General features: G+C 39.0%; 1 protein-coding gene across 15 annotated transcripts in view; it reads right to left on the reverse strand.

Moving 5' to 3' along the window:
- kcnq1.2 (potassium voltage-gated channel, KQT-like subfamily, member 1.2) overlaps positions 1-23,722 on the reverse strand; it is a 172,674-nt gene that overhangs the window by 141,849 nt on the left and 7,103 nt on the right. For 10 of the 15 annotated variants that reach the window (XM_044194390.1, XM_044194393.1, XM_044194391.1 and 7 more), the window contains exons 3-10: positions 12,161-12,251; positions 6,075-6,201; positions 5,821-5,899; positions 5,626-5,722; positions 5,325-5,480; positions 3,269-3,409; positions 896-1,006; positions 481-576 (exon numbers count right to left, since the gene is read on the reverse strand). In XM_044194390.1, coding sequence (XP_044050325.1) covers positions 481-576; positions 896-1,006; positions 3,269-3,409; positions 5,325-5,480; positions 5,626-5,722; positions 5,821-5,899; positions 6,075-6,201; positions 12,161-12,251 — 898 coding nt within the window. Of the gene's footprint in view, positions 1-480; positions 577-895; positions 1,007-3,268; positions 3,410-5,324; positions 5,481-5,625; positions 5,723-5,820; positions 5,900-6,074; positions 6,202-12,160; positions 12,252-12,559; positions 12,664-18,519; positions 18,564-23,722 lie in introns of those variants that run through there. The other 5 variants (XM_044194396.1, XM_044194397.1, XM_044194395.1 and 2 more) reach the window with 3 other exon arrangements.

The following is a 23,722-nucleotide window of genomic DNA, read 5'->3' on the forward strand; positions in this document are numbered from 1 at the left end:
TCACGGAGTGGATATCTGTCCGGCAGACATTTAGGTGTCTTTGTGTCACAGATGTCTAAACTGTATGTGTCTCAGTGTGTTCAAGGTAATTGTAATCCTTGTAATGGTTTGCTTTCGGCACAACATAGCTACTTGTTCGTCTACCATTTCACTCTTGGCAAGAGGGATACAGCTCACCTTTTCCATGGCTCAGTAGGAATTTGCAGGCAACAAATACTGTTACTTTTTTTTTTCTCTATTCAGTTTCCAATGTTTGCTGAATCATACACTGGCAAGATCTGGAAAGTGCAAGTTTGCACTTTTCAAATAAATAAGGATCAGACTGAAAAGATTTTGTAGCCATGATCATGGTCCAATACAAACTGTGGTATAGAGGACATGTGTCTACTGTTAAATCATTGTTTTTTTATTGTATACCTTGTGGATTACTACAGTACATTTTCTAAAGCCGAGATGCTTCCATTCGATGCTGAAATTTACCTGGATGAGGCAGGCTGCAGCAGGGATCTGTCTGTTGAAGTGCTTCTGTCTCTGCTTCTGTTGGACTTTCAGGGCAAACCCTGAGCCCAGGATACCCTAATCAGAAAGAATTAGGTTGTACTGTATCTATTCATACTGCAAGAAAATATATCATCATATTAAAGTTGTAATATTTAGTGTAGAGTTAGGAATGTAGATGCAGAATCTCTCAAAAAATAAATTCAGATTTTTTTATCATTACATTGGTACAGTAATAATATAAAAAGGATGGAGGATGGATAAAAATAGTCTAATTGTGCTTCACAATAGAGAACAGGAGTCAACCAAGGTAATAAAGTTGGGACTAAATTAAACAAGTTTAATAAATCCTTACTGTTCATGAATTTCATATGATTCAGATTAAAATTATATTTACAGCAGGCAGAGCGAAGAAGGAGATGGCGAAGACACTAAAGCAGGAGGCGATGGCCTTGCCTATCCACGTTTGAGGAATTTTGTCTCCATAGCCGATTGTGGTGACAGTCACCTAAAGACAGAGTGTGGATGAAGTTCCTCTTAGATTTATCAAGATTATTATAAGCAGATTGTAGACATATGGGTGACAGCTCATTGAAAGAAAAACCCTGCAAAGCACGAGAGTCAGTTTTAAAATAATAACTTACAAGGTGAGCCAAGTATGGAGGAACCCTTTTTAATTCAATGGCTATCCTTTCCTTTACCCCAGATGAACCTCAATGATACAAATGTAATATAAATGTAAATAGTTTCCCTTTACATGTTAAACATGACATTTTTACATTAAATAAAACTTCTAATTTTTAACAAACTGCTGATGTAATGAAAATGTCAATCGATGCAGAGCTCTCAAAGCTTTATAACAGCAGTCTATAACAGTAGTTAGACAATAATGAAAAAGTTCATCAACCGTTCTGGCCTTGCTCCACAAGTGTCAGCGATGGCCGGGGCATTCGAGGCTCTTGCTCCTCAAAGGGAATAAGATTCCCAACCACTAATCCTCAGTGAGTGTAGGAATTTGCCGGGGTGAGGGGGGAAAACAAATACCTCTTGCATTTGCATCTACACCCACTCTGAAAGCCGAGCCAATTCTGACACATTCAGAGCACACTTGGCTTACCGTGGGTGTCTATGGGGTATCGCCGCGTGAGCCGCCGCTGAGCACTAACACAAAGCGACTAATGTAAGGTGAGATACTTAAAAGGGCTTTGGGAGTAAAAAAGAAGGGGCGGGTGGGTGGGTGGGTGTATATTGGGGGTAGGTGGAGTGGTGGGGGATTTAATCCCTCGTCCACAAATCCGATGACTAAACAATGTCCTCCAGACCATCAGAGTGGAATGGTCTACTCAAAAACACTCCTCTCATTCAGATTGTAGGGTGTGTGGCAAAAACCTCCTCATGGCTACACAAAGGTCACAGACCTGGTCTTTGAATATGTGTAAGTGTGTGTGTATGTGCATGTTTATATGAATGCTGATCTGCATGCATATGTATGTGTGATTACACCCAATTCAAATTGTACATAAGCACCATAACTACAAAATGGCAAGTTTGGCACTACGAGCTCTCATTTTCCTCATTTTCTCTTTCACACTGTGTCCTGGTTGAAGTTAGAAAAGGTTGTTAAAATCAAACAGCCATTACCTAACCATGAGCAATTGGCAAAAGAAGAAGAGAAGCAGGAAAGGTAAGGGAGGGAGGCAGAGAGAGAGAAGGGGATATGAATCACGGCATTGGCTTATCCTCCAGCTGTGCCACGCACCTGCACATCCGAATGTGGAAATCATGCCAAGAGAAGGAATACACACTGGGAGAGCTTAGCATTCTCCAATCAGCACAACCTCATTTCAATAAGCGCACACACACACACACACACACAAACACTCACAATCCTGACCAAACCTATTGTAATAGCATATCAATACTCTCAAGTTTACAGTCTCAGAAAAACAAAAAGGTGCAAATCCCCGACCGTGATTCTTTTCTCAACATTGTGAACAGAGCAACACAAATAACAGCTTTTCTTCAACTTTCCATAGAGCAGTGAGGAACACTGTGACCCCTCTAACCCTCATTACATAAAGGTAGTAATCCCACAATTAAAGTTTTAATTAAGGGAACTGACACTTTATATTGGTGCTCTAAAAGTTCTTTGAGCCAAAGAGCCCAGAGGTGAATGGTTTATTATGGTCTCTTTGTGGCACGCTGATCCCCTGCACAAGGCTGCCATAGGTTTCTCATTACTCTGTGCTTTCAATTCAAATGTTTAATTAACTACTCTGGAAACCTGAGCCTCCGTGAAGAGGGAAATAAGCAAAACCAGCTCTACGCACGGAAATCATCAACACACCTGCCTCTGTGTTAAGTGTTGCAGCAACACATGCATGCAACACAAAGAACCAATGAGGAGGACAAAAACACAAGGAGGCTAATACAGTAATTGGTCTAACCAGGGTGGCCAGTCATCTCCATTTTTCTGGTTAAAACTCCACTTGAGAGTGCATTGTGCAGATTATTTGTTACAGCTCTTTAGAGAGGAGCATCTTTTTTTCACGTACATGTGATGTGGCCTTTCAAGTATGTAAGTTATGTTGGAAATTCAAGTAGCATTCAGGTCCAAGTAATATATGCATTGCCCAAAAACATTTTTGAAAAAAAAAATAAATTTTGAAAACATACTCAACCAAACGTGCAGAAACGAGTACAAAAACATCAGTAAAGGATTTGCTTCTTCTATACAATGTGTTTATATTTTCTAGTTTAGCTGCCTTACCACGCCCCACCACAGGGCATCGGCGTAGCTGGAGAAGCCTGTCTTGCCCTCCTCATCCACAGCATCCTTCTCCGCCAAGTAGACAAAATAGGAGGAAAAGATCAGGCCCAGGAAGCCGATGTACAGGGTGGTGATCAGCTCCTGAAAAACACATTAAGTCGACCAAAGACAATACTATGAAAATGTTGTATGAAAGATTATGCACGTATGAAGAATATACCTTGACCATTTGTACTATTGTATAACAATTTCTACTATTTTGCTCTGGTTTGCTTTCTGACAAAGCTCCAATTGAAAAAACAGCTATAAATGGCTTTTGTCCAAAGATTCTGTTGGATTCTGCAGCTCGCACAGCTCCCACAGCATGGCTGTTGCAGCAGACCCACTAGCAATCCCTCATGTCTTTCAATGTTGATCGTGCCTCGCTGCAGGTTTTTTCCTGTTTATAGGAGATATTGGTGACTGCCAAAACTAAATTTTGGGCTGTAAAAAAAAAAAAAGAAGATTTTTAAGGGCATAAAACATCATACAAAATGTATTTTGACAATATGCCCTAATCTTTGAATTTTCTAGTTGTTAGAGAGCCAGGCTGGTGACAGTGCACATCAGCATTACTTAAAACATGTATGGTTCAAATGACCTGTGAGGAACTTGCTGTGAGCTTCTGCCACTCTTCCTCCTACTGTCTATAGTAAGAGGTCAGGTTGGTTTAACCATGAATGATTGTGCAGTTTGGGTCTTCCCCCGTGTAGTGAAGAGACTAGCTCGGAGCCGTGAGTGTGTTTTTGCACAAGCTAGACTTGACATGTTCCTGAGTTTTATGAGTGCTCTCAGGCCTTGCTTAAGAACTAATAGTGTTTGCATCATACAGTACACTATTGAGACCAGTCTTGTGTCAGCTAGGTCATTCACCACCTTCTGCATAGCGGGAAGGATAAACGGGGTGTGGTGGTTATTATAGCGGACTACTATACAATGGTCTACAGTCAGTCAGGCTTGTGGCATTGAACAGGACACTGACTGCACTTCCAATCCACCCTAATTCCAAACCAGTGAGGTCAGGTGGAAAGTGGCAGTCTGCTCAGTTACACGTGACCAGTTGTACATTTTTACGTTTAATGCTTCCATGACTGTGTCATGGCAGGGAGCAAGACAGTTTTTAGCATTTGTCCCCTATACCTGTAGAGCCATGTTAGAGGTTGAAGCCCAAGTGAAATAGGACCGTAGTTCTACGAACAGAGAGAGACCTCCAACAAGTCACATTGCTATTCTATCAGTTGCTTAAGACATACTGTAAAGGACGAGCAATTGGCTCAGTTATTAGTCTTTTAGGCTCATCAATTAGCTGAGCACATAAATGCAAAAGTAAATGTAGTAAACATGAAAAGATCGAGTGTCTAAGCCTACAGAGTCTTGTTAGATAACTTCACCTACATTCATAAAGAGTTATAATGCGTAACCATCAGTCTTATATGCAATAGTGTGTACTGTACACTGTATATACAGGTAAAATACAGCAAATATTGAAAAAAAATATTTAAATAATTAAGATAAAAATGTTTCCTGTCTTGAAAATGTGTTAAGCATTTCAGTACCTTAATTTATGAGCTAATGTAAATATTGTTAAATGAAGCCCAATTATGAAAGTGCAGTGAAATCAAATGCTATTTTGAGCACACATCCTAACGTGCTTAGTCTATTCCTTTCCACCAACTTATTGACACTGCTAAAGGCAATATATTTCCACTAAACAGAGCACATAATTTGATAAAGTGGTCATCTGACAACAGAGAGATAGCAACAAATCAAATTAGGCTAATCTAGGATTCGTCCTGCTTTTATTTTCTTGACCTTCGCACGCAGTCTTCACTGATCAGTCCTGTTCTTTTTATGCATCAAAGAGGCATGAATGTCAGGTTTGACTATAACCAAAGAACACAGTCTACTTCAGGGATTAAGAAAAGAACATTACATCCTCTGACTTCACTGTGTATCAGCCTGAGAAAATACTAAAACAAGTGTACCAGAATATAAGAAAAAAAAAAGTAGAGGCAACCTTGACAATCTCTCTTCTTCTCCTTATAAAGCCAGGTCTGCTGTAGCCTATTTGTGCACATGTGCATGCATTTCTGACTGTGCACACTGGATTTGTCGTAATAAGCAGTAAATTGCAGCAGGACCAGGAAGGCGGAGTGTGGTCTGTGCATTCACCCTATGGAAGTGATGCAACAGGAGGGTAAATAGCTTTTTTCTGTCTGATAGCTGATAAAAAATAATGCTAAAAAACAAGAAAATAGTTTTGCATTAGCAGCATTAGCCAGCATTTAATAGCATTAGCCTGAATACTTTCAACCTACCTGTCGATGAATAAAGACTACAGATCCCAGGAGCCTCCACGTTCCTCCCTGTCGATCCACATGTAACATGCGCAGGATTTGGAGGAAACGGATGCCCCTGCAACACACAAAACCGCCTCATCGTCTCAATATCTTTTCATCCCTCTCTAGCTATGAGTAAATAATAAAATGCAGACAACAAAATAGACACTCTACCTGATAGCAGACGTGGCAAACACTTGGCCATTTGACCCTACACCAAGCACAATGATTGAGGCAATGACCACTATCAAATCTGTGAGAAAGACAGACAGAGACAAGAAAATCAAATAAAGAACACTTCAGTTTCAATGAAACCTTGTACTAAAGTAAAGCCTTACATTGCTTGAATGATCTAATTTGTTGATCTACAAGAACAATTCATGACATCCGTTGTATTAAATGGGAGCAAAGGAAAATGCCAGGTGCACCTATGATTGATATGGGTTTCCTGATAAAGCGGAGGCGTCCTTTGATGCCTGCATATTTGCTGCGACAGCCTGCCGACCACAGCCGGACCACATACTCTGTGCCAAAGAACAGCACCAGCACAATCTCCTGTGGAGCACAATGCAAACACAGAGCAAGGGTTACATTAATCCATTGGTACAGAGACAATAATTGTTCAACACACACAGGACGAGAGGCTGTGGAAGTAGATAAGGTATCATTTCTAAAAGCATTGATAGCACTGCATTAATGCATTAAGACTAATCTAAAAGCATTAAGGCCATTATAATCAATCACCAAGATTTACGACATAATATGAGTGGGTAATGACAGGTGTGTGAGACAGAGAAAGAGAAACACTGAGGTGGTCTAGTAGTACCAAGATCAGTCAACCATCCAGAAGGAAAGATGGGGGTTGATAACATGGCTGATGACAGCTCATATTGAGACAGGGTCAATGGCTAAGTGACCGAAGCCACGGGACGAAATGCCATCACACTGCTGCCTAACAGATAAGAAGCCTAAATAACCAAGTTGGGTGTTGAGATCTTATTATAATTGTAAATTTTCTGCAGCACTTGAAGAAGACAGTTAACTATACTTATTGTGAAAAAACCTGATTTTGAGTTATAATTATATGCACCTGCATACCTGCTGAGGTTTGCGCTTTTAAATTGTGTTCCAACATGGTGCCATTGTGCATTTGTTTTTCTATTATGTGCATACATGTAAATTAATTAAGCCTGTCTGACGGAGATCGTTTTCCTGGCCACCGTGTATGCATAATATTTAGCCACTATACTGTCTGTTAAAACCTAAGGCCACGTGGGTGGCCATCTCGTTGATTGCTTGAACCGGCTGCTCCCTGACCACCCCTTGCATGAAACTTAATACCATGAGCCCTGCTGCAATAACACGGCACCACAGAGCCCCAAAACAATGACCTGTCAATCAAACCAAATCAATCAAAACTATTCTGGCTGGTAAAAGTGTCAGCACAAAGAGAAAATGCACTTATGTGTACATTTAGTGATACTTTAGCAACAGTACTGTGGAAAACAACTTTTTTTAATACAAACCATCAGGGTCGTCATAGTGATGGTGCAGATCGATGGACAGATCATTGCTGCTTTCTAAATTTTCAGTTTGCCCATTTTCATTAATTAAACATGTTTACATCTTTAGATTATGTGCCTGGGATTCCTATACCCCTTATTCATCCCCATGAATTCCTCATTTTCTGTCACTGAGTTAAAGACAAAGAGAGAGGAAGATAAAGAGGCGGAATTGAAGACAGAGACAGGCAGGCTTAGTAAATCTCTATAACATAGCCTGATAATCAGACTGAATTATCATTTGGTTTCACTTCATTTATTCAGATTTGAATTGCTGAACAAATCGGGAGATCTGGGCAGGCATTCAGAGGTCTGGAAGGAAACATCCATTTCAGTTGAACTTGACCAGCCAGCCATAGCCTTATTGTTTGTGTAGGAAAGTAACAGACTATGTTTCAAGTCCCTGTTGCTGTGTTTATAACACTGTATAATCCATGGACAGTTCTGACTGACAGTTTAATTTCTCTAGCAGATGAGGTTATATCTGCACAACTGTTTTAACAGTTCTTTGTATTATGGACTATACAAGGTTGAATCTATTACTGACAAACAGGGTGGGCAATTTGACAGCTGCATCCTAAATACAAAACCTCTGGTGTTAACTTATAACTGGGGACTAATACTGTTCATTGTGGATATATGTTTTCTAGAAAATAAAACAAACTAAATAAGCATTCACTAAAGTTGCCACACAGTCAGACCGCATCAGCACCAACACAAAATGCCCACAGAATCCCAATTCATCGAGCTTAGTAATTATGACATCTGGGTAACATTTGAAAGTCAAAGGTAGGCATGAATTTGGGGAATGTGAAGGGATTAGTCATAATAATTCCATAAAATGGGTCACCCAGATGTTGGGGTGTTTTTGTATGTGTATCAGAAACTGGCAACTACATGTTTACTGAAAACAGCCGCCTGTTCGCGCAGCGATAATCTCATCAAGCCAGACGAGGATGAAGCTCATTCAAAGAGCTGCTTGGGAATTACGGTATCAGATGAAAATGTGATTAGATTGCTTCATCTGTGTGTCCCACTACAAGGGAGGTGCACATATGCACACACACACACACAAACTCACTCAAAAGATTTACAAAGCTTTTGCAACTGATGGAATGTACACACTACAAAGTAATAATTATTAATGTTGGATTCCAGATAATAATGTCGACGAAATTGCACATGCTTTCTCAGAGTTGACTTTAATATGTCAGATTTAAATATACTAGAATATAGATTTTAGTCATGTGATTAGATAATCACAAGTTCCATCCATCTTTTTGTCAGATCTGTATACAGGGCTGTGTCCAAAATCCCTCCCTCATCCACTCATTCACTACTCCCTATATAATGGACACTCAATAGTTTACTCACTAGTGAGCAGTAAATTGAGATTTTGGACACTCACTCATCATCATCATCATTTTGCATCATCACTGGCTGCTGTTGTGTAGCGCAACTGCAATTTTCACATCCATAAAATGCGGAACATTGTGGGACTGTTTGCAGAAAGCAGTGTACATGCCATGGACACTACTTTTTTTTGTTTCATTGTGGCATTTTTGAGGGCACTATACTGTATAGTGGATAAATGTACACATTCAGAATTCAGACACTCAAATAAAATGGGGGACAGTAAATGTAGTGCACTTTATAGTAAATAGGGAGTGATTTCGGACACAGCCCAAGAGCCCTTTTATCTACTCCTCAAATGCCCTTGTTGGAGCAGTATCTGTAGACACTCTTTGTATTATAGCTGTTATGTGATTGTTGATTTGTTGATTTAGGAGAATTTAGTTTTTCTATGATAGGCTTACTGCTAACCAAGCTAGCCATTATACCAGCTGTCTGGAGCTAATGTGTTGCTAATCCAACATTCTAAGTAACTGTTGAATTACTGTTGGGATAACTGTTTTTGCTTTTACTCTTGTTATGTGTATGTTTACTAGATTAAATTGTGATACATTGTTTCTTCTTAACCTGAATCACACTGTAACTTCTTTGACAGCTAGTCTATACTTTTGTGAATCCTGTTTCCTTGTTACTGAACTAACTCATTTTTACTATAACTTTGGTCTAATTTTGGTCTATGGGATCTCGTTGTTTTTTCTGATTACGCTATCATTGTTGACCAATGTTGTTTTCACAGTTTCACAATTGCTTCCAGTATAATCCTCAAAAGCAATCACTGCCTTCAACCTTTATTGGGAGTGTGTTTAGCTCACTGCATAGCTGTGCACCTACATGCATAATGAGGCCAGAAGAATAGTCGTGTAATATGTTATACAATTTTAAAATATGGAAGCAATGAACAAGACCTGGGCAGAATAGAGGATGAAGAAGATATCCATGCGACACACATGTGTGTGACTGTGTGTGTGTGTGTGTATGCATGCTTCTGTGCCTCCTGCCCAGCCTGGCTAGCTTTACTTTGGCAGCTACCCTGAAGGCCAAATATCCTCAAGGACTAATGTCCCCTCTGCCTTCCAAAACAAGCAGCCTGTGATTCAGGGATGTCAGCTAACCCTGAACATTCTAAGTATAGCTACTACCACCAGTATATGCCACCATGACACCACTCAGTCACAGAGCTTCACCCTCTCAAACACACACACATACACTGGCACAAGCGCACACAAACACACATTTGTTTCACTATCCCCGTGGGGGACAATCATTGACATAATGCTTTCCCTAGCCCCTTACCCCTAACCTTAACCATCACCACTAAATGCCTAACCTTAACCCTTACCCTAACTGTAACCTGTAACCTGTACCCTAAAACCAAGTCTTAACCCTCAAAAAGCAGTCTCGACCTTAATTTGTGTCCCCACGGTGACACAAGTCCCCATGGGTTGGTGTTCAGGTTAAAGTCCCCACCGGGATATAAGAACATGAAACACACACACACACACACACACACACGATAAGGTATTATCTTATCTCACAATTAATATTGAACCAAAACCATGCATTACAAATACACATGCGCGCATACACACACACACACACACACACACATAGCCAGGTGTACAAATGAACAGGGTTTGACAATTCAAGAGAAAAGACTAAAAGTCATTTGTGTGGAGAAATGAATCATTTCTCTCTACTGTATGTCTTTATGGGGGTGATTACTGCTGGTCTCTTGAGTAATGAAGCAACAGAAAAAAACGTTGGAAGGAGGGTGGAGGGAGGAGAGAGATAGAGAAACAAAGAGACAAAGAGAGTTAGAGATAATGATAGAGAGTATTTGGCTCTTCCTGGGTACAAATAAATGAATAACCGTGAAAGTAGGTCTTCAAAGGGCACTGGCCAAAAGTTTATAGAACACAGTGTCCACTCTGTCCTCTGTTTGCCCCAGGACTCAGGAGGTGGTACATATGTGTGTTTTTGTGAGCGTGTGTGTCTGTATAAACTGTGTGTGAGTACGCAGTAGCTATGTGTGTATTTATATTCACAGTGTGCTAGCAAGAGACAGATGATGCAAGCTCTTTGTAGAGTTTCCCAACAGCAGCCATAATTTCCTCTACCTGTTGTAAGCCCTGGATTTATTGCCTCACTTAGCAGCCTTAATAGCCTAATAAGCCACAAAAAAGTCTATTTACCAGCAAGTATCAGCAAGTACAGTCTGTGTGGAGCCAAATGATTCTGCATAACTAGTGTCATCACAATAGGTTAAAAACACTGACCATTCCCATGCTAATAATGTGCAGTATGTACACATTACTCACTGTAAAGGACTTTGGATGAATGAAATACAAGCTGGCAGGTGTTGTGTGATGGTATTTGCAATAACTAAAAGTGATTAGTCTTTTTGAGCTTTGTAATATCTTTGGGCTTAGGTGTAAGATGGCGGTTAGAATCCTTCCCAGCCAAGATCTTCTGTCTCCATCATGTGGATAGAGAAGGGTACTGCAGTGAAGCTATAACACCTTTAGACTAGCCATCTGTCACTCTTTTGTTCCATCTCTTTAAGAAAATATAAATTAATTGTATTAATAAGGACAAAAAAAGGTTCGTTACACAAAAAAAGGAAGGATCTTGTCAAGGAAGCATCACTAAATCTATTCTCTCAATATAGTAGTGATGAACACCTTCATCAACAGATACATATGCCATTATGTGGCTTGCAATTAATATTTTCATTATCCTTTTAATCTATTCAATAATTGTTAATTTTAGAAAATGTAAAAAAAAAAAAAAAAAGAGGTTCACAGAGTCCAATGTGACATCTTAAAACTGCTTTTTTGTCCCCCCAACAGTCTAAAACCCAAAGAAATAAAACAACTTGCAGTGAAATATAAGAGAACGGAAGCTGTAACCAAGCTTGATAACTAATTTAACGCTCAGTCGATTATTAAAATTATACATCTTCTACTAATCAACTAATTGGCTAATCGATTCATTGTTTCATGACTACCATCATGCATGTGTTTTTAAAGCCCCTACACAACCATGGTCCAATCACACAGATGTCTTCAATTAGTCTGCCTGATTAGACCGCATATCTTAGGACTGGGTGGGTGTGTACAAACTGACCCTCCTATTAATTTTGTTGCACCTGTTAAAGTGGTAGAGGTTACAGTTTTATCATTCTTACTGGCTGATTTAGTTTTGTTGCTCCCAAAGGTCAGAAATAAGTTAGTTAGTAGTGCATAGTTAGTTCATAGTTAGTAGTTCAGCATAGCTCCGCCCAACTTCAACCTGAGTAGAAGTCTAATTAGCTAGAATAAGTGAAAACACTTGTGTGAGTGTGCACGGCCTTTGAGACAAGTAACTGATAAATCTGTTACCATTATTTCTGTAGAACTATGGCTAACAAGAGCAGCCCCTGTAACTGATGTAACCTATAATGTACAATCCACGTGAGTGAATTATGAAGATGCTTCTGGATTCGGCCTATTTATGGAAGTTGTGAAAGTTTGGTATATTAACACAATGAAAGTACTCACCATCCAAAAGAGGGTTCCGGTGGCAAAGTCTGCATATTGCTCTATAGTGGACAGGACGCTGAAGATTAGACACACCAGGACCATGAGGAAGCTGTAGGGAGAGAAATCAGTTTTTTCAGTCAGTCATCGCCACATATCGCTCACTGTTCCAGTAATATCTGACCTTCAGGTTACCCTCTAAAGACTCTAAAAAGGGAACCAGAAGATCTGAAACTCTGGTTATAGAGGATGGGAGCTGAATGGAGTCTGCTTTCTTTAAGAACTGTTTGTTACACAGAACAGACTTTTCTGTTGATTACCGGAGAATCACCCTATTGAGTAAATTTTTCTGTTTGACATTGACAGATGCATGCCAATATATATTTAGAATACTTGCTACAAAATATAAGAAACACTTACTAGTCAGTTGTCCTACAATGATGTCAAGGTACTTTGTCTCTGTCTTTGTGTTTTTCTTTTTGCCATCAATCTGCTTGTATTAACAGCTGACAGGATGTTTCCACGTCTCCTAGTAACAGTGAAACATTCCAACGAGACTGTCCATCTGTCAGTGTATATACATAGTCTACAAATATAGCCTTGCGGGTTGAACATCCACTACCAGCACACGTAAATGAAGGAAGAGGAAAAAGAAAAGGAAGGAGGCAGAGGTGGACAGTGGGAAAGATGGGATTAAGGTGAGAGTGAAGGCAGAGAGCAAAGGAGGGAAGTGGGGGAGGAAGGTAGAGCTGCAACTAACATTTGTTCTCATTGTCAATTTATCTGCAGATTATTTTCTCAATTCATTGATTTATCTTTTTTTTTTTATAAAATGTCAGAAAAAAGTGAAAAATGCCTCTTATATCTTCCCAGGGCCCAGGGTGATTTGCTTGTTTTGTCTGACCTACAGTCCAAAGATATTCAGTATACTATCAGAAATGAGAAAGAAAGGGAGCAAATAATTCATACATTGGAGAAGCCAAAAACAGAGAATGTCTTGCATTTTTGCTTAAAAAATTACGATTTTATTTGATTTGATCAAAATCGTTGGAGATTAGTAATCTACCAATTGTCTAATCAATTAATCAGCTAATTGTTTCAGCTCTAGAGGAAAAAAATAAACGATATAGCGGATGGGAAGGGGAGGAAGAGGATATAAAGTGAAATAGAAAGAAAATGCAAATATCTTGCTGATTATGGGCCAGATAATTCTCAATAAATTACTGGATTTGTTTTTTTAAATATACCATAACAACAATAATAATAATAATAATAATAATAATAATAATAATAATAATAATAATGAGTCCTAAAAATACCATAATTACACTGCCTTTTATGGGCATTAGAATTGTTTTTTTCCCATTTATTTTATTCATGGTGCCTCACAATGATTTCTTTTATTGCATTTTATTTGATCATTGGATTCTTCAAGATTATTTTCCGATAATCTTAGTGTTTAGTTAAAGTAGTAGCAGTAAATAAAGCACTACTTGGATTTTCTTTTTATACTTCGGTACACTTAATTCAAGATACTTTACAACTTTTAATTTAAAGTTTTTTTAATGGGAACTTGAGACATTTTCCAATTTAGTTAAAAACTGGATTTACTTTTTAAACCACTTCACTGTTCATTTACTTATTTATTAATTCTACATTTTTAAAGAGGCTCATGAGGGGCTTTGCTTGGTCTTTCCTGACTCTACAGGATTAAGAGCAGAGTCAGGTGTGTGCATTTTCACCATCCCAGAAATAATCACTGGAACACATCTTTTAAATGCTTCTCCATTACTTACTATGAGTGTTTGCATGCACCATCATCAAGCTCACTTTATAAAAACACACAGCAGTGGGTGCATTATGATGCTGTGGACTACAACATGGATTACATGCCATGTGCTGCAAGGGTTATGTAAGAGTCTGTTGTTTATTATTATTATTCACGTAACATACAAGATAATGCAGAAATATATATATATACTCCCACACATAAGAAAGACTTGCAAATGTTGCATTCCCTGAAGCCACAATCTAGTAGATGTGATTTTTCCTTTTTTAACAGAGTATGCCCAAAACAGAAGCATATTACTAAATCAGACATCCATGTGAGCCACACCTGTATATTGGACACCCATATGACCCAGTTCATTTAAACAAAGAGGTAGAAGGTGGGCTTTACTTGAAAGATAAAAGATCATTTCTGGTCTCTCAGGTGGTAGAATGAGCGTAAGACAAAGTGGGGTGATGGAGGGTAAGACTCCTAAAGGAGGATTCCCCTTGCACACAGACTATGACACATTGGCCAGATGGGACAGTGATTTCACTCTTAATCTTACGAGGATTACTGCTCAACAGCACACAAACAAACACACACACACGGAAACGTAAATGCAAGCAAAATGCAAACGCATTGGAGCATAATGTTCTGTGTATTCCTGTACCTATAAGGAAGCCAGTCATCAACGGGGGGGTTAAAATAACATCATCATCCCTTTAATTTAGTACATGTACACTCCATTTTGACTGAGGTGACCAAGGTGAGGCACAGAGACCCAACCCAGGATGACACTGAGGATGCTGTTTTGGTATTCTCTTTGCTCCACAATACTGGACAGCATGTCTTGTGTTAGCGTGACAGTCCAGCCTCCAACATTGAAATCACATCTTGGGATGCTGGAGTGGCACCTGGGGTGGCCAGTGAGATTCCATGGCTTGACACGCCTTCATATCCATACATTTCTACCACAAGTGTCCTCGACATATGGGACTGAAGGATTTGAGGTGTGTACGACAACTAAAAGCTAGGCTTAGAGCCAATCCATCCCTCTGTAGGGTGTACACTTCCACTAAAAGCAAATGATTCAACACCCAGGATACCATGTAAAGTCAAACAGGAGGGTGACATTGATTAATATTTGTTTTTAACTGGTGTCGCTGCTGAAAACATCAAGGACCACAATAAAAACAGATCATCCCATGTTATCCTTGACAATACGGATGTGGAGTTTCTGTTGTTTTACTTAATTAACTTACATTTCTTGTCAAATTAATAGCAATAAACAAAAGTAAACCATCTATAGTAAATTAAAGTAAACTACACAAAGGGAAACTTAGTTCAGGCAGAATATTGTAGTCACACTTGCATAATCTTATAAACTATTAGCTGTTTCATTCACACTGAGTATCAGCTCATTGATAAATCCATTGATCAGCCATAAGCCGAGTAGTAACATCCAGCCATATTCATACAAGTGTACAGCGTTTGTAACCTGACAGCTCTCTCTGTTTATTACTCTGCTAATCCTCGTGCCAACATCCCTTGCTGCTGCAACTGCCTCACCAACCTCACCCCCTCTTTTACATGTTACTGTTCACATGACAAAGATTTAATGTTTTCGTGCTTACAGCTTACAGCCATCTCTGAATTCTGTGGATTTTGGGAGCTTGTTCAACAGGCAGAGCCTTTTCCACCAAATCAAACTGTAAAACCATTTGTAGTGACTGATAAATTCCTTAATGTATCTCTTATGTTTTGATTCGAAAACCTTTACTATATGTATTTTGCTATAATAATATTACCCAATGTACATTCTCTGATCTGATGTGTACAACGACTGGCCAATGGAAATAATACATTTGTGTTATACATTGTTGCCAGGCTTACAGGAAGTGGCATTACCAGCCATTTGGGAAGGAAGAGGCCAGACAGAGAGGGCAGGTTAAGACGAGGGCAGGTAAAGTCAACTCAAAACCCATTTCCCTTGTGTTGAAATGAGATTATCTTATTAGGATAAGCATAAATATGATGTCATAGTCATGTAGGCCATTGACAAGGTCATGTAATCTGGGTTGTCCTTCAGTGCATGGGACTATGGCATTTGTTTTGATTTTGAAGGATAACGGTACAATGTATTATCAATGGGACTCCACATACTGTACCAGCAGTGGGATGAATGTCAAATGACAGGCCATCTAGCACAAGGCTGCAGCTAATTCTGGACCAGCATATCATTTCTTCCCATTTTTGAAGGCTTAAAAGAGAGAAAAATGAAGCTCAACAAAAATGCAGCAGAATTTGGAACCACACGTAATAACAATATGCCGTCTATATAGTAGGTCTATATTTTTTATTTATACTTTATTAGTTCATATTAGAGATGTGCCAAGCTCATCATCAGGATTGGGCTGATCAAGGATTTTTTGTGTCTGACTACATAAAGTCCACTTTCTGCTCATGTATTTAGGAGTAAATCACTGTCTATAGCACAGTGTTGTGAGTGAGTGAACAGTTGATGATATCCACACACTCAGAGTGCCAGCGAGCAACAAGAGGTGGACTTCTTTGAGTAAAATAAAAACAGGGTTGCTTTGATTCAATTTCAGTGACATTTCTCAGGTGTATAACCTGAGAAATGCAACCTCTGTTGCGCAATGCTGGTGTTCGTTGAAAACTGCATTCATACTTGAAGTTGCCATGGCTTCAGGTTTGCCACAAATTTCAACTCACACATAAACGTTCCCAAGATTAAACTAAACACACGGCCCTCTTGAAAACCATGACCAAACCCATGACAGCAATGTTTTAAGGCAGAGCATTTAGTCAGGTTGTGTACAGACAGTAGTTAGACGGAGTGATTTAACATTTTCCTAATGTCGTATCCTAAAGCTTTCTGCATTGACACCACAGGGAAGTGTTTGCTGCTGACAGGACTGGGTCACTCACAACCATTAGCCAACCTTATTTTGCCAGACCAAAACCCCTGGGATCTGATTAAAACAAAACAGCTGGGGCTTTAGCGAGTATTATTGACTGCAGATCCGTCCAACTTCAATAAAATGAGTGCAGTGTAGAGCCACACCAAACCCTCTACTCAATCAACTGTGAAACTAAGGCAATATAAGCTTAGGAACCATCAACTAAATACAGACAGCAGGGACAATGTGATCTCAAAAGTGTGGGGGACAAGAATGGGACATGTTCACACATGCAGATTAATGCATGCACATTAATATAAAGAGCATTCTAACACACACACTCTCTACACTGTACCCACACCATAGACTGTATTGCATACACACACACAAACAAAGAAACATACACACTAGCAACTGAAAACTAAATAGCAAGTTTTTCCAACATTAGCCTGATGGCCTGGTAATCAATGGGGTTTATGAAGTTTACTTTATTTGACCAGCAGGTCCATACCCACAGAGTCTGCAGCTACAACCAAATTAAAAACGCTCCAGAATTTCTATACAGAATGTAAATTAAGACTGGTGTCAGTCGACAGTTGGCACAAGTAGCATATTCAAAGGATAAAGTATTCAATTTCAAGTAATTTATCAATACAGATAGTGCTATGTGACAAAGGTTGGGTGAGCAACGCCTCTATACACAAGTCCAATCTGACTGTTAAATTATGTCTTTTAAATTATTTGGGGGGCATTTTTTCACCTTTATTGGAGAGAGTGAGGTGAAGAGACAGAAGGAAATGGAGAGAGTGGGATGACATGCAACAAAGGTTGCCAGAGTCGAACTGGCTACGTTGCAGTTATATGTCATGTGCTGTAACCATTCTACCAAGGCGCTTCATTAAAAGATGTCTTAACCTTAATCTCATTCAACTCAGCAGTGGATATCAGGTTGTGCCATCATAAATCTACTGAACTGTCTGCCACATTTTTACTAGAGAGCCATGGCCAGTTCAGGTGTCCAGCCATCACAGTTTGTCTAGATCCACTACAAACTGCCACTGAAAACCAAAGCCGCTGGTATCAAAAGCTTTCTAGGATGTAGCGAGTGAATACAATAAGTCGTATCCTTACATTTACCTTAAGCCACTCTATTATATAGATCAGTGTATGAATGAAGGCAAGTCGATGGGGTTGTCAAGTGGGCACCTTCTCAATAACTTTTTTTTTTAGTCAGACCATTCCAGCATCCCAGAACCACTTCCCAACCACCTTTACCTGCACATACACTGAACACTGCTTTCCAAAGCAAAAACAAACTAGAATTGTGTGGCAAACAACTCTTTGAAACTTGAAAGACCACTTCTTTCTACTCATCGAAGCAAACTACCTCCACCATTACACAAGCGAGACATATCCAACATCACCAAGCATATGTTCAAAACAACCAGACCTCACAGGGCCCTTAACATGCTACTCAACACTACTCAGGAAACAATGTTACTTTTGCTACCTAGCATTTTGCTCGCATGAATCTCCAAAACCAATATTATCACAAAACTAAACACAAAGGTAACACAATTCTGCATTCAGTACATACAAAGATTACATTTTGCTAGAAAAGCTTATTATTACAATCCAGCTGTAGTTTTCAGTGCTAGCACCAGCTAGATCCTTCATCTACTTACCTTTGCCCAAATCACTCACTTTCTTTTCAGCCAGAGCCATTTACTGGCACTAACAATAGCGTCTGCCATGTTTTTACAGCCTGTTTAAAGCCCCGCCCTCAAAGAGAAAGCCCCACCCAGTTTCCCAGCTAGCCTCTGTTCTTTAGCATCAATGGATTTTCTCAGAGTATTTCTTTTATCACTTTTTTACAAACATGAGACACATTCCTGGGTTTTTTATGTCCATAATCTAAGAGTGGGTACTAATGTGATGATGAAAAATATAACACTTCGTCATTTTAACCACGATTGAACAAAATAATTTTTGTTAGCATCCCACGACAACGCAATAGTCTTGGCCACTGGGATAAATCAAATCAGTTCTTCTCAACTGTCCATTTAAACCTGTCACTCAGTTTGTATAAAAAGTTGTTAATTAAAAACAAATTTTACATAAAAAAATAATAGGGTTGTCAATTTAAGTTGATAACGCTATACCTGTGCTGCTGCAATACTCCTCAGTTTGCAGCTGATATCACTGTTATTGCTGCTCATACAGTTTAACATTTTAGTCCAAACTCTGGTCCAGCATCCACCTGTAGGCACTGAGTCAAATCCAAATATTAACTTTGTACATACTGTCTGCATGCTTTTGCTCCCATAATAAATCTGTTCCATGTGAGCTGGCTGGCGTAACTCCCATACTGTGTACATATTTGTAGAACACTAGGATTTCTGTTAGTTTTGGGGCTAAACACCTCTCCATTCTGAGACTGCTTCTTAGACATGAGATGAAAAAAAAGAGCTTGTGACTTTAAAAAGCACAAACTTCAAGCCAAGAGCATGCAAATTGTCCTGGCCATCACTGCTAGCGAGCATGGCCAGAGACAGAGTAGCCCTCCACAACCCTCTTTACTGACCCCCCTCCCCATCCCATCCATGGAAGCTTAGGGTGGATTACACCACATCAGCCACCAGCCACAAACATGGATATTCCATCCTGGCTTAGCTATCATCTTGTTCACCAAATACTTGGAAAATAGATGTAAATCTCCTTACAGGTTGGAGGGCAAGATGAATGAAAAGAGAAATAGTTGGGAGGGGTATCGCACAATGGAAGCAGTGTGATCAAGTATATCTCAGATTCTGCATCAGCGACACGCCAAAGCCAAAGAGTAATACCCTCAGCTCCTCAGTTAAATTCAGTTTAAGATACCATTACAACAGGCCAAACAGTGTAATAAGTTTCAATATCTGTACCAACAGCAAAAAAGCACTATGGAAGGCCAAGACAATGAGAAGTGAAGCTAGGGTTGCACAATCTACTGGCTTAAGGATCGGGTGGATCAAGTTTAAAAATGACACACTGGTTGGTTATTGGAAAGGTTAGAGAGGAGCAAATTCATATATTCTATTTTAGAGTAAATATTATTTTGACATATTGTTAAAGCTTTAAGTATGTCTTAAATGCTTTACAAAGTTGTGTAGGAAGCAAAAATAATATTCACAATTTTTACTTTTTGGCAGGTTGATAACTGATGAGTATGTGCAGGTTTGGGTGGCATTAGAGCTAACAGCCACACCTTAACTGTCAAGACATTGGAATAAGCAAAAGTATTCCTTTAACTCTAGGTTTGAATTCAACATCTAGAGCCTGAGTTGTGTATGATGTTTATCTTATAATAGAATTCTACTTTTAAATGATTTGGATCCAGTCAGCCAATTAATGGAAATCAATCATTCAGTATCTTTAAAATGTTATTTTCAAGTTAGCAGCAGCAGTTTGCTTTGTGGGCTGCTTACCTATTGAAGTACAACAGAAGGTCCACAGGTTGTTTACGCCTTTCAAGCATATTAAAGGTGAAATGGAAAAATAAAATGTAAATGTATTATCCTTTCAGTTGCTAGCTAGCCTTTAAGAAGTCAATAGTGTATTTTAATATTGTACGTATTGTAAGTGTCACTTTTTCAATTGTTAAACATATTTAAAGTTTTCAGTTTTGGAACCAAAGTTTTCAACTGAAGAAGAAAATAGCATTACAAAATATTTCCCATAACTTGCTACTGAGAAATGGAAGTGACCCATACAGTACACTTCATTCAGTCAGTAATCTCTTGTAAACAGATATCCAACCAGAGGTTTCCTTTCTGCCCTTTCCACATAGATGGAGGGGATTCACTATAGCCATTTCAATAATCTGTCCAGCTATAAAAACACACGACAAAACCAAGGATTCCAGACAACATCTGGCCAGCTGCATTTTCACGAGGGTAAGCAGGTGCAATGCTTTCTCCACTGCAAACTGGTTGTGATATAATGATGTTATAGTAAAAATGACATTTATCAGATAATGACATTTTGATTACAAACACTGTAAATGTAAAAGAAATATGTTACATTACAACGATATTACGTTTTACGTCTGCATCATAACACACTGTAAGAAACTGAACTGTTAGATTTGGTGGATAAGAGGACTAAGAGGTATGGTTGTAATCTGCTTGCAGTATGAGAAGGGCATCTGGGAATCATGAGGACATGTTTATTCCCTTTGGTTATGTAAAAGGAGTGGCCCAAACGTGAAGGGGATCATCGCCCCAGGTTGTCAGTGTGCTGGTGAGTCTGCATGCCATTGCATAAGACTCTTTTTCAGACACTCTTTTCGTATGCTGTCCCGAGTCCAAGGGATTTCTGCCCGCTCTGACTAACTCTGTCGTCATTAGCGTGGCATGTGGGTGTATGTTTGTGTTTCTGTCAGTCTACTCTGGGGTTGGGCAAATGTGACTTTTAATATATTATATATTAATTTTGTTAAAATTTGTATATATTAACAATTCATTGTTTTCCAACATCAAGAGGAGAGAGAATGCTCCCTGACGACCCCTAAATAAAGCCCGTAACTCAAACTGTAACTACTTAAATTTCATTCAATTATTTATTTTTAATTAGTTTTATGCAAGGAACTCTTCATTGAATAAGTATAATGATTTATGTAAAGCACTTATCTAAAAACTAAGTTTACAAAGTAATTTACAATACAGGAAATATAAAATAATAAAGGCTTTTAAGTATTTTCCCTCAGAAAAACAACTGGAGTTAATGTAAATGAAATAATTTGTCTGTTTGGGTTTCAAATTAGTTTTTCAAAAGAGTACTGCACAAATAAATAAAACCCTCTGTGAATCACAAACTAGTTTAATTTCTTTCATATGAGTATTGAAAGTTTCAGTTATTAGCAACTTTTATCTAAAATCATTTGGATCTATACCAGCTTTCAGAAACAAATCAAATCAGTCAAATTCATCCACTGTTACAGAAAAGGCCTACTTAATGTATGTACGTACATCAATATCAAACGCACATGTGTATATTGTGCAAGCATTCATTTGGGTCAAATGTCTACATCATAGATCTGTGTGTTATCCCATTACGGCACCTGTTGATTGGACAGATGTTCTAAAACATCCAGATGGAGTGTTGATGAGTGCATTTTCAGATATATATAAGCCTGTATGAGCCAATATGTTTGTGTATTTCCCATCTCTGTATTGGGCAATCCAACCACGTTTGCACATCTGTGTATGCGTGTGTGTTTTGGTAGATGCATGTCTGTGTCTGCATGCAAACATGTACTGTGTTTGCGTGTGCTGAACTGCTGGCAATTGTGGAAATGAAACCGGGGTGTGTGTGTGTGTGTGTGTGTGTGTGTGTGCATGTGTGCGTGCGTGTGTCATCCTAATGTAGCGCAGGCCTATTAGAGCAGACCTATTAGGCCAGTCATGAGTGCTGCATACGGCCCTTTATGCCTCCCTTCTCACCTGCCAATCTCTAAAGAGGCCAGCAGAATAGATGGCCACCAGCAATAGCCATCGACAAGTAAGAGTTACTTAAAGGAGTGTCAGCAGGGATCAGTCAGAAGGGTTTAATATTAAATGAAGGACGGGCTCGGGTTCTCTCTCTTCTGTGAGGGGAGAACCTTAGAGCCTCAATTACTGCTGGGATGGATTATCTGCAATGCAGGGCACACAAAACACACACACACACATACAGTACAACAGAGAATCTCAGCAGTGTTTCCATTCATCTTTGACTGACGAAAGTAATATGTTAATGAGACAGACTAATTCTACTTCTCTTCAAGCACACTTTCACAGAGACAGAGCTGAAAAGTGGTAGGCGTACCTGCCATTTTTAATGACTAAACATTAGGCCTAGACTATGTTTAAATTATTAGGTAATTAGAAGGCAACTGAGCTAAAGCACTGTAGAGGGGGATAAATGTGTTTGGATAATAGATGATTTGGGAGGAACAGGACCTTTCAGAAGATTGAGATTGTTGCCAGAAGTTGCACAGCGGGCCAAACACTCCTGGTTATTCTTGGCCAGAACTGCCTAACTGCTGAGTCATTACCCAAAAGTGAGATGCTGTGTTACATGTTGTGAACATGTCAGCAGAAAAACCGATGACAATCATGTGCTATATGATGCTCAAAATAACCCCTCCATTATAACATTTCATTATTATTTCTTGTAAAAGTAGATGATTAGCTTTTACAGCTGGAAAGGCCACTTACAACTTGAGCTTCTGAAATTCTTAAATGACTTTGTAGGTTTAAAGTTCATCCTTAATTGTAATTTTCGAGATTTTTTTTTACATATATGTGACCGCATGGATGTGTTTCTGTATAAAAAAAAATGCAAAGGATGTGAAAGGACAGTCTAACTTGTGCTCTTGCAAAAAGTCACACGTGCAAAAATGACCATATACAGCACATCTTAAAAATTCAGTTTAAACATTTACCTTTACTGGTGGTAACAATCAGTTCCTTATGAACCTACACTACGGGGTTAGCCGTAATTACTTATAGGATATTCAATAGGCAACTACTGTGGAAAAAAGAACACATGGAAGCTTACTACTCTGGTATAGTGGCTACTGTGATGGTATTCACATGCCAGAATGGTCTTTAATTGTAAATGTATGTATATGGTTTGTCGTTTTGTTCTTAGAGTTTGTATATAAAAGGATTTTACTTACGACCCACTACCGTGTGACCTTAATGAAAGTCATTTGAGCCCTTAAGACACAAATATGAGGGTTTTTTTAACCACACTTTACTCTGGTTTACCTGTTCTGGGTCCAGGTCTACTTAGACACAACATAGTATATGGCTGGTGCCTTTCAGCCAATTAATGATCCAGTTCAGAATGCATGTGTAACTA

This window comes from Siniperca chuatsi, linkage group LG4 (genome assembly GCF_020085105.1).
Source record: "Siniperca chuatsi isolate FFG_IHB_CAS linkage group LG4, ASM2008510v1, whole genome shotgun sequence".
In the NCBI taxonomy this organism is placed as follows: Eukaryota; Metazoa; Chordata; class Actinopteri; order Centrarchiformes; family Sinipercidae; genus Siniperca; species Siniperca chuatsi.